At 43.4% G+C, this 14381-nt stretch overlaps 2 protein-coding genes across 5 annotated transcripts in view; both read left to right on the top strand.

The window, feature by feature from the left end:
• The first annotated feature begins 1677 nt into the window (after positions 1-1677).
• On the top strand, positions 1678-12867 carry rbm42 (RNA binding motif protein 42). 2 transcript variants are annotated; one of them, XM_031787106.1, is made up of 11 exons: positions 1678-1949; positions 2198-2258; positions 2438-2573; positions 2726-2795; positions 4653-4724; positions 4863-5029; positions 7492-7668; positions 7837-7983; positions 8162-8279; positions 11601-11795; positions 12198-12867. In XM_031787106.1, exons 2-11 carry the CDS (start codon positions 2203-2205, stop codon positions 12308-12310), a joined length of 1251 nt encoding a protein of 416 aa, XP_031642966.1. In that variant the 5' UTR covers positions 1678-1949; positions 2198-2202; the 3' UTR covers positions 12311-12867. The 2 variants fall into 2 exon arrangements, with proteins under 2 accessions (XP_031642966.1, XP_031642961.1); XM_031787101.1 differs by having other exon boundaries at positions 1679-1936.
• A 748-nt stretch (positions 12868-13615) lies between these two features.
• The window catches only part of arhgap33 (Rho GTPase activating protein 33), a 53984-nt gene continuing 53218 nt past the window's right edge, over positions 13616-14381 (top strand). Inside the window, exon 1 of one of the 3 annotated variants that reach the window (XM_031787140.1) lies at positions 13616-14173. Coding sequence is in view for 2 of the 3 variants with exons in the window: in XM_031787121.1 (XP_031642981.1) it covers positions 14168-14173 (6 nt within the window). In the remaining variant the exon portion in view is untranslated. The remainder of the gene's footprint in view (positions 14174-14381) is intronic. The other 2 variants (XM_031787121.1, XM_031787131.1) reach the window with 2 other exon arrangements.

Consider the following 14381-nt stretch of genomic DNA (forward strand, 5'->3'; position numbering starts at 1 on the left):
CCTACCAGACGAGCTAAATGCCTTTTATGCTCGCTAAGAGGCAAGCAATTCTGAAGCATGCATGAGAGCACCAGCTGTTTCGGACAAATGTGTGATCACGCTCTCCGTAGCCGATGTGAGCCAAGACCTTTTAAACAGGTAAACATTCACAAAGCAGCGGGGCCAGACGGATTACCAGGGCGTGTACTCAAATCGCACTCCACACTGCCCTTTCCCACCTGGACTAAAGGAACACCTATGTGTGAAACCTGTTCATTGACTACAGCTCACTAAGCTAAGGACCCTGGGACTAAACACCTCCCTCTGCAACTGGTTCCTGGACTTCCTGACGGGCCGCCACCAGGTGGTAAGGGTAGGCAACAACACATATGCCACGCTGATCGTCAACACTGTGGCCACCCAGGGGTGCGTGCTTAGGCCCCTCCTGTACTCCCTGTTCACTCACAACTGCGTGGCCAAGCACGACTCCAACACCATCAATAAGTTTGCTGACGACACAACAGTGTCTGATCACCGACAACGATGAGACCGCCAATAGGGAGGAGGTCAGAACACTGGCAGTGTGGTGCCAGGACAACAACCTCTCCCTTGATGTGAGCGAGACAAAGGGGCTGATCATGGACTATAGGAAAAGGAGGGCCGAACAGGCCCCCATTATAATCAACGAGGCTGAAGTGGAGCAAGTTGAGAGTTTCAAGTTCCTTGGTGTCCATAAGGCGCTACAGAGGGTAGTGCGTGCGGCCCAGTACATTACTGGGACCAAGCTTCCTGACATCCAGGACCTATATACTAAGCGGTGACAGAAGAAGGGCCAAGAAATTGTCAGGGAGCACCAAGTCTAGTACCAAAAGGCTCCTTAACAGCTTCTACCGCCAAGCCATAAGACCCCTGAACAATTAATCAAATGGCAACCCAGACTACTGACATTAACGTCTATGCAAATGTGGCCGATGTGAAATGGCTTGCTAGTTAGCGGTGGTGTGCGCTAATAGTGTTTCAGTCGGTGACGTCACTCGCTCTGAGACCTAGAAGTAGTTGTTCCCCTTGGTCTGCAAGGGCTGTGGCTTTTGTGGAGCGATGGGTAACGATGCTTTGAGGGTGGCGGTTGTCTATGTGTGCAGAGGATCCCTGGTTCGGGGCGAGGAGAGGGATGGAAGCTATACTGTTACAAGAGCAGTGCAGAAAGCGTTATGCTGGGGCAGTGAGTAAAGTAGAGGATGGTGGACAAAGCATGAGGGAGAGGATCCCTGTGAGTAGTAGGCCTGTACAGAATGACTTGAACAGTTCTCTGCACACGCAGAGAAGTTTTTGGGAGTGAGAGATTTTACTGCAGAAGAACTACAGGGTTTTTTTTGAGAAGGGGACACAGGCTCCATGGCCAACGGCATGGTGTAGGATCTGTGAGGGCCAAAGTAGTGGGGAGGGGTGGTGGGGTGCGTTGAGGATAGTGGTATATATTTAAGCAATAAGGCACCCCTGAGGTGCCTTATTGCTATTTTAAACAGGTTACTAACATAATTAGAGCAGTAAAAATAAATGTTTTGTCATACCCGTGGTATACGGTCTGATATAACACGGCTGTCAGTCAATCAGCATTCAGGGCTCGAACCACCCAGTTTATAAATAGGGTTAGATGGTGGTGCAATTTCCCTTTTTTTGTGAACAAATGTGCAATGCACTTTCCGAACTGTGAAAGGCAACAATATTCAACAGTGTCTTGCCTGCCGGAAAACCACACGAGAAGATCAGACACCCTGGAACAGACCCAACCACACCGTCGGAATGGAACGCAACCAAGACAACCACGTCATAATAATGCGACTAGCTATTTTGGACAACGTTGGCCTCGGTTTGTAGGGACGGACAAATACAACAATTCATGCTTTATTTAAATAGCTAGTTAAGATTCAAGAGTTTTGGAACGTCACGATTTAGGGTAATAACGTTTTGTACGTATACGTTCTGTACTAACTTGCTGAATTTTAATTTTTGACATCCTGGTTAACGTTAGCCAGACAGCTAGCGATAACTATTCGCAAACAGTTCACGTTACTAGCCAATACAGTAGTTATAACGTAAACATGCCAACGATCAATGCCTTTGGTGTTAGCCAAACGATGACTGTACACATTTTCAGTAGCTCTCTCTGTGTTTAACACCAAATAATGGGCTACCAACAAAACGTTTGTCTTTGCAGTAAGTATGGCGATGAAATCCGGAGAGGAGCGGTTGAAGGAGATGGAGGCTGAAATGGCTCTGTGAGTACAAGAGTTCAGGCATGACACTTCGGTTACCTTCAATAAGATTGCAATGACGTGTGTGGTAACTATGCCAAAACAACCCCTACGAAATTGTCTTTCTTCTCTGTCAGGACAGGCAAACAATAGCTCATGACAATCGTCATCTATTGGTAACTCTTGTGTTGGTTCTGATCCAGGTTTGAGCAGGAGGTCCTGGGGGGTCAAGTGGCAATGACTGCAGGAGACCCTGTAGTGATGGAGGTGCTCCCTATGGGTGTTCCTATGGCTGTTCCTATGATCCGGCCCATCATCGGCACCAACACCTACCGACAGGTACAGAGATCTTGAGGAAAGATAGATTGAACATTATATAGGAAAGATCAATCCTAGGTTTCAGTTCGTTCATTCTATCTTCTGCTAAAAGCAAACAGAATGTGGTGTTAGCCGGATGCATCCAACTCCTTCAAATCCCCTTTCTCTCTCAGGTCCAGCAAACCTTGGATGCAAGGGCTGCCACTTTCGTGGGACCTCCACCCCCTGCATTTGTAGGCCCAGGTGACATGGTTTGATTCAGGTTTATTAACATAAAACATAATGTATTCAGACCCCTTCCCTTTTTCCAAATTTTGTTATAGCCCTATTCTAAAATTGTTTTAATACTTTTTGCCCCTCATCAATATCCACACAATACCCCATAATGACAAAATGAAAACAGGTTTGTAAGTTTAGCAAATTTAAATAGAAAAAAAACTGGTACCTTATTTACTTAAACATTCAGACCCTTTGCTATGAGACTCGAAATTTAGCTCAGGTGCATCCTGTTTCCATTGATCGTCCTTGATGTTTCTACAACTTTATTGGAGTTCACCTGTGGTAAATTCAATTGATTGGACATGATTTGGAAAGGTACACTTGTCTATATAAGGTCCCACAGTTGACAGTGCATGTCAGAGCAAAAACCAAGCCGTGAGGTTGATGGAATTGTCCGTAGAGCTCTGAGACAGGATTGTGTCAAGGAACATGTCTGGGGAAGTGTACGAAAACATTTCTGCTGCATTGAAGGTCCAAGAACACAGTGGCCTCCATCATTCTTAAATCGGGGGAGAAGGGCCTTGGTCAGGGAGGTGACAAAGAACCCGATGGTCACTCTGACAGAGCTCCAGTTCCTCTATGGAGATGGGAGAACCTTCCAGAAGGATAACCATCTTTGCAGCATTCCACCCATCAGGCCTTTATGGTAAAGTGGCCAGATGGAAGTAAAAGGCACATGATAGCCCACTTGGAGTTTGCCAAAAGCCACCTAAAGACTCAAACCATGAGAAACAAGATTATCTGGTTATCTGGTCTGATAAAACCGAGACTGAACTCTTTGGCCTGAATTTTTTTAAATTTTGTACCTTTATTTAACTAGGCAAGTCAGTTAAGAACAAATTCTTATTTTCAATGACGACCTAGGAACAGTGGGTTAAGTGCCTTGTTCAGCATCACTTCTGGAGGAAACCTGGCAACATCCCTACGGAGAAGCATGGTGGTAGCAGCATCATGCTGTGGGTATGCTTTTCAGCGGCAGGGACTGGGAGACTAGTCAGGATTGAGGAAAGATGAATGGCGCAAAGTAGGGATCCTTGATGAAAACCTGCTCCAAAGAGCTCAGGACTTCAGACTGGGTTGAAGGTTCACCTTCCAACAGGACAACGATCCTAAGCACACAGCCAAGACAATGCAGGAGTAGCTTCGGGACAAGTCTCTGAATGTCCATGAGTGCCCAGCCAGAGCCCGAACTTGAACCCTGTGCAGCAATGCTCCCCATCCAACCTGACAGAGCTTGAGAGGATCTGCAGAGAAGAACAGGAGAAACTCCCCAAATACAGGTGTGCCAGGCTTGAAGTGTCATACCCAAGAAGACTCAAGGCTGTAATCACTGCCAAAGGTGCTTCAACAAAGTACTGAGTGAACGGTCTGAATACTTATGTAAATGTGATATTTCAGTTTTTATATACATTTGCAAAAAATGTGTAACCTGTTTTTCCTTTGTCATTATGGGGTATTGTGTGTAGATTGAGGATTTATTTTTAATCCATTTTAGAATAAGGCTGTAACGTAACAAAATGTGTAAAAAGTCAAGGGTTCTGAATACTTTCCGAATGCACTGTATATGCCATTTAGCAGACGCATTTATCCAAAGCGACTTAATCATGCGTGAATACATTTTTCATTATGGGTGGTCCCGGGAATCAAACCCACTATCCTGGCATTGCCAGCACCTTGCTCTACCAACTGAGCTACAGAGGACCACATAGTACATTACTAGACATATTTAAAATACCTATTTTACCCAAAAACAATGTTGATCATTTACACCACCACATCTACAGGTCTCTTCAGTTTATGCTTTTTTTCCCTGCTCTTCAGCTATAACCCCAGGTGTCAGACCACCGCCAATGATGAGACCAGCGTTTATGCCGCACATCCTGCAGAGACCAGGTAATCTATCTCTACTGTTGTTGACTTCACCTCAGTGCTAGCTAAATGAAAAAAGAAATAGGATCAAATCTCTACGGCAATTTAGTCTTCAAATTAAAAACAATGTATTGGGAAGCTAATTTCAAATCTCTCTGTCAGGGGGTCCAAGGATGCCTATGATGCGTGGTCCCCCTCCACAGGGTATGATGGCTCCCCCACTGCCACGCCCTCCTCCTCCCCCGCCCATGATGATGGCACCCCCCATGCAAGGACCCCCTCAGCATCCCATGGACCCAATGGGGCATATGAGCTCAGGAGGACCCCCGGTTAGTTGCTACAGTGCCTTTTTCTTCCTCTGAGGCTTTTAGGACAACGAATATCAATGTTCTCCCTAAAGGCCCACACAGACTGTACGATTTTAGCCATCTTATGCCACGATTTGGCCCTCCCAGACAACATTTCCACATTGTTGGAAAATTCTTAGGTCTTAGACTATTTTCTTTGCTCGTTCAGTGTGACATGGTCTAGGTCTGCCGATTTGAGTACCACTACATGCAGTCATAGGCTCAGACAAAGTTCTGGCAGTGTCAGAAATGTTGAGCCTTTGTCATGTAGTGTGTGTGGCTGGTGTCACGAGCCGATCCCGGTGACTTACCAATAGGAACACGGCCGGCACTGAGTATGCACACAACAGTAGGATTATTGTGAATAGTCAGATTAATATACAGTGAGTGCCCATGAATGTGGATGCTATCATGATTACAGAAAGTCCTGAATTGTGAATAAGAAGTGAGAGAGAAATGCTAAGGTTAGTCTTGGAAGTATGGTATTTGTGTGTCTAACTTTCTCACTCATCATTATTCACGATTCATTCAGGATGATTCGTAATCATGGTAGCATCCACATTAAAGTATGTCGAAACATTCTATTCTTATTTATAATAAACGTGACTCTAAAATGACACACTACATATTTACCATAAATGTTTATTGGGCACAACCTAATCTGAAACAACCAAAACAAAGACCAAATGCATCCAACAAATTTTTGTCAGAAGCTTGATATAGTCATTGCGTGATATTAATATGGGAACAAATACGTAACTTTTGATACTTTAACACACAAGTGAATTTGTCCCAATACTTTTTCTCCACTGAAATGGGGTGACTATGTACAAAAAGTGGTAATTTCTCAATTGTTCACCCAATAACCTCAAATTTATGCTGGCAGTCTGCACTTTAACCTCCATAGTCATTGTTCGATTTCAAATCCAAACTTTTGGATTTTAGAACCAAAATAACAAAACATGCTTCACTGTCCATGTAAATAGTTTGATTTAAATATTTAAATGCTTTGCAAGAAGAACAATTTCCCTAATCTTGTTTAGGCTACATCTGAAAATGTTGACATCTGAAATCGGCAATCAAAATAAACATTCTACCACAGCGACCATGTTATTTTTGGGAAGCGTGTTTGATTCTGAGTTTTCACGAGAATTTAATAATAACTGACAATCAATAGCTCTGACCTATCCCCGAGATCTGTAAGACCATGGGTTTAATAATAATTAGTCAAAGACTCAGCTTATACAAAAATATAGACTTTTGAACGTTCTCTGAATAAACTGTACTATTATCCAAAGACATCCACTTTATAGCTGCGCACATACTTCCATACAAACAGTAGGTATCCTACGCACATACTTCCATACAAACAGTAGGTATCCTACGCACATACTTCCATACAAACAGTAGGTATCCTACGCAGATACTTCCATACAAACAGTAGGTATCCTACGCAGATACTTCCATACAAACAGTAGGTATCCTACGCAGATACTTCCATACAAACAGTAGGTATCCTACGCACATACTTCCATACAAACAGTAGGTATCCTACGCACATACTTCCATACAAACAGTAGGTATCCTACGCACATACTTCCATACAAACAGTAGGTGAGTTTTATCTTTCTCCAGAGTTCTCACCACTGTGTATCACTACCCAGCTGACAGTTCCATTCCCCCGAGATTAGGGAAACCTTGAGAAGTACTCCCTATGCCATCATAAATTCCTCAGAGGCCTAGCCAGGTCGGCCCAAACACAGTTGAACTGTTCTCGTTTTTTTTCTTCGGTACACACATACAAGTTCAAATCCTAAGCTACGCCTTACTCAGACAGTCTGTGTTTTTCCACTATACAGATACATTGTTTCATCTAATTCTGACTAAAACTACACACATCATCAGATTAGAATTTTATGATTCTAATCAATTTCATACAGTTATAAGGTTTCAGAGTAGAATTATTTTATCATTATCTTTCAACATATACATTATTTTATCACAGACATATCAAGTTTGCATATAAAACTATTTCTAAGATGCATACCTTCAGTTTTTTCCGAACTGACTTCACTCACTCATAAGCAGAGGGAGGCTTGTGCTGGCTCAGGTGCAGATCAAATACACTGCTGCAGTTGACATAGCATACATCGGCTGACGTAGCCTCGCAAGCCAATCACAGAACGTGTCAACAGTACTGAAGCAAATCGTACAATCTAGCCAGGTTGATAAAGATTTAAATTCGGTAAGATCGCACAGTGTGACATGTAATAATCGAAGAAGACTGAATCCGACGTACAGTGTGGGAAGGCCTTTAAGGAAATTCAGTGTTAACTGTGTCTTCAATTAGGAATGTGAACAAGCTTGGTCAATCTTACCCCGTTCTGTTGTGCTTCATTATCTCCATTTCTCTATATGCTGTTACCATATCTTACCATCTACAGGTGGGATCGACCCATGGTACACCCATGGGACACTCCATGGTGTCTGCACCCTCAAGGTCTGTGACCCAGGCCCCTCCCAAGCTCACCCCCTCCATCATCTCTGCGGCCCCCACTGTCTACACGGCTCCCTCCGGACCCAAGATACCAGACATCCATGCCCAGAGAAAGGCTCGCATGGTAAGCACACTCACTTCTACTCTTTTTAGTTGAATGCCCTTTGCATTGTAAAGAAATTCAGCGACTACTTAACATTTGCATTCCACATACTTTCCAAGTCTGCTGCAAATTCATACTGAATCTCATCTATCATCATATCTCTGATTTGTTTTTTTCTGACTTCATCAGGAGGAGCTGGCAGCGTCTGTAGCAGAGCAGCAGGCAGCGGTGATGGCCGCCGGACTGCTGGAGGCTAAGAAGGAGGCCAGCCTGGCCGCCTCAGATGACAACGTTATTGGACCCAGCATGCCAGAGCCCGAGCCCGTCCACACTGAGGTAAAGAACACTCTGTCTTGCTATCAGCCCTGGCCCTAGTTAAAGGGTTTAAACTTTTCTGCATTCAAAATGCTTGTACAATTCAGTTGGTATAGACTTGACCCAAACCTTACAAAGGGCCAGTATTGCAGCAATCTCTAGAATATGTCTGACTCTAGAATCTTGTGTTTCTCTGCAGCCAGTGGATAGCACAGCAGAGGAGAAGAAGAAGGGTAAGCAAGAGAAGGCGAAGAAGTGTATCCGTACAGCCGCAGGCACCAGCTGGGAGGACCAGAGTCTACTGGAGTGGGACTCGGGTAAGATGGCTAATGATTTCAGATTACACTGAGATGATTAATTCCTAGTTCAATTTCTTTTTTAGCAACTCTAGTATTTACACACTAGCGTTGCAGGGAAGTAGCGTGCAAAAAAACTGAATAGCCCGCAGAATTCCAGAAGTTCAATCAACTTCAATTTCAACTTACTCTGTCGATTGTCCATAGGGTTGGTCCTTATGCAAGGGGGAAATTGAGAAAAAACATCTAATAGAACATAAATTAAAGACTTTCCAAATGTTGGTCTGTTGTAGACCCGCTTACTTCATGTCAAAATAAAAGTCCTGCGCGTGCGCCATACCTTCAACAACAAAAAAGCAAGATCTTGTGGGGGACTTATTTTGACATGAGGTAAGTAGAGGAACTGACCTCTTATTTAATTATTTAATCAGGTAGGCTAGTTGAGAACAAGTTCTCATTTACAACGGCGACCTGGCCAAGATAAAGCAAAGCAGTTCGACACATACAACAACACAGAGTTACACATGGAATAAACAAACATACATTCAATAATACAGTAGAAAAAGTCTATATACAGTGTGTGCAAATGAGTTAGGATAAGGGAGGTAAGGCAATAAATAGGCCATGGTGGCGAAGTAATTACAATATAGCAATTAAACACTGGAATGGTAGATGTGCAGAAGATGAATGTGCAAGTAGAGATACTGGGGTGCAAAGGAGCAAGATAAATAAATAAATACAGTATGGGGATGAGGTAGTTGGATGGGCTATTTACAGATGGGCTATTTACAGATGGGCTATGTACAGGTGCAGTTATCTGTGAGCTGCTCTGACAGCTGGTGCTTAAAGCTAGTGAGGGAGATATGAGTCTCTAGCTTCAGTGATTTTTGCAGTTCGTTCCAGTCATTGGCAGCAGAGAACTGAAAGGAAAGGCTGGAATTGGCTTTGGGGGGGGCCCGTGAGATATACCTGCTGGGTGCTGCTATGGTGACCAGTGAACTGAGATAAGGCGGGGCTTTACCTAGCAGAGACTTGTAGATGACGTGGAGCCAATGGGTTTGGCGGCGAGTATGAAGCGAGGGCCAGCCAACGAGAGCGTATAGGTCGCAGTGGTGGGTAGTATATGAGGCTTTGGTGACAAAACGGATGGCACTGTGATAGACTGCATCCAATTTGTTGAGTAGAGTGTTGGAGGCTATTTTGTAAATGACATCACCGAAGTCGAGGATCGGTAGGATGGTCAGTTTTACGAGGGTATGTTTGGCAGCATGAGTGAAGGATGCTTTTTTGCGAAATAGGAAGCCGATTCTAGATTTAATTTTCGATTGGCGATGCTTAATGCGAGTCTGGAAGGAGAGTTTACAGTCTAACCAAACATCTAGGTATTTGTAGTTGTCCACATATTCTAAGTCAGAACCGTCCAGAGTAGTGATGCTGGACAGGCGGGCAGGTGCGGGCAGCGATCAGTTGAATAGCATGCATTTAGTTATACTTGCATTTAAGAGCAGTTGGAGGCCACGGAAGGAGAGTTGTATGGCATTGAAGCTCGTCTGGAGGTTAGTTAACACGGTGTCCAAAGAAGGGCCAGAGGTTTACAGAATGGTGTCGTCTGCTTAGAGGTGGATCAGAGAATCACATCATTGATGTATACAGAGAAGAGAGTCGGCCCGAGAATTGAAACCTGTGGCACCCCCATAGAGACTGCTAGAGGTCTGGACAACAGGCCCTCCGATTTGACACACTGAACTCTATCAGCGAAGTAGTTGGTGAACCAGGTGAGGGAAAATCATTTGAGAAACCAAGGCTGTTTAGTCTGCCGATGAGGATGTGGTAATTGACAGAGTCGAAAGCCTTGGCCAGGTCGATGAATACGGCTGCACAGTAATGTCTCTTATCGATGACGGTTATATCGTTTAGGACCTTGAGCGTGACTGAGGTGCACCCATGACCAGCCCTGAAACCAGATTGCATAGCGGAGAGGGTACGGTGGGATTCGAAATTGTCGGTAATCTGTTTGTTAACTTGGCTTTCGAAGACCTTAGAAATGCAGGGTAGGATATACGTCTATAGCAGTTTGGGTCTAGAGTTTCTCCCCCTTTGAAGAGGGGGATGATCGAGGCAGCTTTCCAATCTTTGCGGATCTCAGACGATAGGAAAGAGCGGTTGAACAGGCTAGTAATAGGGGTTGCAACAATTTCGGCAGATCATTTTAGAAAGAGAGGTTCCAGATTGTCTAGCCCGGCTGAGTTGTAGGGGTCCAGGTTTTGCAGCTCTTTCAGAACATCCGCTATCTCGATTTGTGTGAAGGAGAAATGGGGGAGGCTTGGGTGAGTTGCTGTGGGGCATGCAGGTCTGTTGATCAGGGTAGGGGTAGCCAGGTGGGAAAATGCTTATTGAAATTCTCAATTATAGTGTTTTGATCAGTGGTGACAGTGTTTCCTAGCCTCAGTGCAGTGGGCAGCTAGGAGGAGGTGCTCTTATTCTCCATGGACTTTACAGTGTCCCAGAACTTTTTTGAGTTTGCAACAGGATGAAAATTTCTGCTTAGAAAAGCTAAGGCTTAGCTTTTTCAACTGCCTGTGTATATTGGTTCCTAACTTACCTGAAAAGTTGCATGTCACTGGGTTTATTCGATGCTAATGCAGAATGGCACAGGATGTTTTTGTGCTGGTCAAGGGCAGTCAGGTCTGGAGTGAACCAAGGGCTATATCTCTTCCTGGTTCTAAATGTTTTGAATGGGGCATGCTTATTGAAGATGGTGAGGAAGGCACTTTTAAAGAATAACCAGTCATCCTCTACTGACGGGATGAGGTCAATATCCTTCCAGGATACCCGGGCCAGGTCGATTAGAAAGGCCTGCTCGCTGAAGTGTTTTAGGGAGCGTTTGACAGTGATGAGGGGTGGGCGTTTGACCACAGACCCATTACGGATGCAGGCAATGAGGCCTCTGAGGAACTGCAGGGTCTACAACAGACCCACGTTTGGAAATCCTGTTTAATTATATCTTCCATTAACATCTAAAGGAATGTATAGTTCGACAGAATTTCGATAGGTGGATCAGTTAAATAAGTCCCTGCTTTTTTTTCTTCCTCAAATTCCCCCCTGCATAAGGACCATAAGGACAATTAACAGAGTACGTTGAATTGTATTTCTTTCGCAAGCTAATTCCCAGCAACACTAGTGTGTAAAATACTAGCATTGCTAAAAGCAGCTACCTACTTACCTGTATATAGAATAGTATAATTTTTGTTTTCACTACAAACAGGCGACTGTCCCATTCCCTTTTTGTCCCTCCCTCTTTGCTCAGCATCACACCTCATCTGACTTTCCTCCTCCATCCAGATGATTTCAGAATCTTCTGTGGAGACCTTGGCAATGAGGTGAACGACGACATCCTGGCAAGGGCATTCAGCCGCTACCCCTCCTATCTGAAAGCCAAGGTGGTGAGGGACAAACGCACTGGCAAGACCAAGGGCTATGGCTTTGTCAGCTTCAAGGACCCCAATGACTACGTCCGCGCCATGAGAGAGATGAACGGTGAGCAATAGTATGTGTGAAATGGCCAACAAGTTTTGTGTCCAACCCCAAGATGTCATTTTAAAATGGGGAGTAACTCCTGATCTGGATCTTTTAATTCTGAGGCTCTGTAGTAAGTCATATCTTGTGGGAACATGGACTTTTCTTTTTTCATGCAAACACAGGATTAGCTGCATAATTTAGCAAGAAAGTATAGGCAGAAAGCTAAGGAAGGTGACAAATGCACGGCCAAGGGCTACAGCTTTGTCAGCTTCAAGGACCCTAATGATTACATCCACACCATGAGAGAGATGAATGGTGAGCAGTTATGTGTGTTGAGAATGACTTCTCCTTTCCTAACACCTACCTGTGTGGTGGCACCAGTCCAATTCTCAACTGATCATAAACTTTTTTTTTTCACAGGGAAGTATGTGGGCAGCAGACCCATCAAACTGAGAAAGAGCATGTGGAAGGACAGGAACATGGAAGTTGTACGCAAGAAACAGAAGGAGAAAAAGAAACTGGGATTGAGATAGACAATGTTTCCCTTGTGTTTGTATGTGCAAGTGTTTTTTGACTGGGAGTGTGAGAATCACACTGATGGCCTAATACAGTTGCCAGTCCACTCATCCAGCTATCTGACATGTTTTCAATTACCACAGAGTAGGGATGTCATTTTACTCATGGAACATGGTTAAACTAGGCTACGAAACACTGTACATGGCACTGGCCCTGGTTGTAATGGTTAGACATGAACCATGCCCGTATTAAGTTTAGAATGTACTTTTTTTTATTTTAACATTTTAATTTGTAAATAATTTCTGAACATCACTCAGATTTTCTTAGTTGGTATGGCTCCTATGCATCTCAGATGTCTGAAATGTGAGATTGGTGATCTCATTTATGTATATGCTATTGTGGAAACTACTTCCAATGGCAATTTTGTATTTCCGGGTAGCCTCTGTTATTCATACAGCAAACCATTATTTTTTTTAAATATAAAATCAAAATGTTTGTACATTAAAGTGGCTTATTTTGAAGCAGTGGATTCAAACCAATGCAATGTTTTTAAAATAAACCAAATGGCTTGACATATTTGCCTGGCACTCACCTTTCCTGTCCTCCAGCCCAGGCAATGAAAGCGTTTACTGAGGTGAGGTGGGATAGTTCATAAATTGGTCACAAGATGGGGCTCCAATACCATCTTGATTCTTTAATAAACCGACCGTTGAAAGGTAGGGTTGCTATACATACCTTGCTTTAAATTGTAACGGTATACAAAATGGACGAGAAGGTCAGCTTTTAAGATAACTGATATTGAATATTTTGTCCAACTACCACTTGGAGTATTCAACGTTACCATAGCCTGAGGCATAAGGCTTTCTCAATTGTGCCATACATTGGGGAGAATATAGGATAATACTGTTGGATTCTATTTGAGATTAGAAGTATTGTGGAACTAAAACCTTTTGCCCTCAGTGCACAATTTCTAGGAAATAGCAATGTAAGCAGATTAGGATGTCTGTCTTGGGAAGTAATTGGATGATAAAGAATGCTTATCAAGTCTCACCAATATAAATATAATGGGAGGAAAAAGACAGCTAGCTGAATATATTTAGATTTAACTTGAAAGCATAAATAAAGGATAGCCAGTCTGCTTCTTACGCCTTTGTCCGATCAGGGGCATCAACTGGACCTCAGCATTTACACAAAATAGGGGAGCTCTGTCTAAACGAGTCTTTTTGGCTGATCAATGAAGATACAAAAATTGATTATCATTGTTGGCGTTCAAATAATGTTATCTTATTTACGATTAACTAGAGCCTTACACACAATCTTTACGTTTCCATAAAATACACATCACTTTGAGTTTTGGTATCGGCGGATAGTCTGCTTATCCACATTTCAACCACACGTGTGTAGAAACGTCTCATTGCCTGAACTGAGGCAATGAATGCAGCCTACTAACGATGTAGAAAGGACGATTTTGCATGAACCGAGAACTTCTTCAGATTTCTAACTAACAAATTATGTCGTCTATAATATGGAGACAGTTGTCTACATTTTCATCAGGATCTCGCTGAAAATTTGTTTTTTTGCCAAGGCAACGAACTAGATTTCGCCACCCCCTCGTTGTTCCAGTCACTCCTCACAGTCCTGTCTTGGAGGGCTGGTTAGGAGGTCCTTTTTCGTGTTAGATTCACAACTAGCAATGATGCTTCAATATTTTCTAAATGTGAGTTAAACTGTTGGCATAGTTTGCTAACGTTATATATAAAGAAGCGGAGGGCCACTTTAACGAATGCATCAATCAAACATTAATTTAAACCAGTGACATTGGAATTTGAAGACGGAGCCCATCCGACCCTTTTCCCCCGAACCTGGATATCGGAATGGTGGTAAGTCATTTTTGTCTTAGTTCGGGCTGCATATGTTAGTAGACATGAGGCAAGTGAAAAAAAACGTTTTTTTTTCAAGTTTGGCAACAAAACATGTGATAGCTAGTTTGTCGTACCATGTCTGTCACATATGGCTAGTCTGTGTGGCAAACTGAAACAGAAGATGCTGTCCAGTCCGTTGTTGCCATTAGTTACAGGGACACTGCTG

The sequence above is a fragment of the Oncorhynchus kisutch genome, linkage group LG2 (assembly GCF_002021735.2).
Source record: "Oncorhynchus kisutch isolate 150728-3 linkage group LG2, Okis_V2, whole genome shotgun sequence".
Taxonomy (NCBI): domain Eukaryota; kingdom Metazoa; phylum Chordata; class Actinopteri; order Salmoniformes; family Salmonidae; genus Oncorhynchus; species Oncorhynchus kisutch.

Excerpts from the sequence above, each read along its gene's own strand:
- rbm42 (XM_031787106.1), top strand. The coding sequence starts at position 2,203 with ATGGCGATGAAATCCGGAGAGGAGCGGTTGAAGGAGATGGAGGCTGAA. Across the intron at positions 2,259-2,437 it reads ATGGAGGCTGAAATGGCTCT|GTTTGAGCAGGAGGTCCTGG; the intron begins GTGAGTACAAGA and ends GTTCTGATCCAG. Across the intron at positions 2,574-2,725 it reads GCACCAACACCTACCGACAG|GTCCAGCAAACCTTGGATGC; the intron begins GTACAGAGATCT and ends TTTCTCTCTCAG.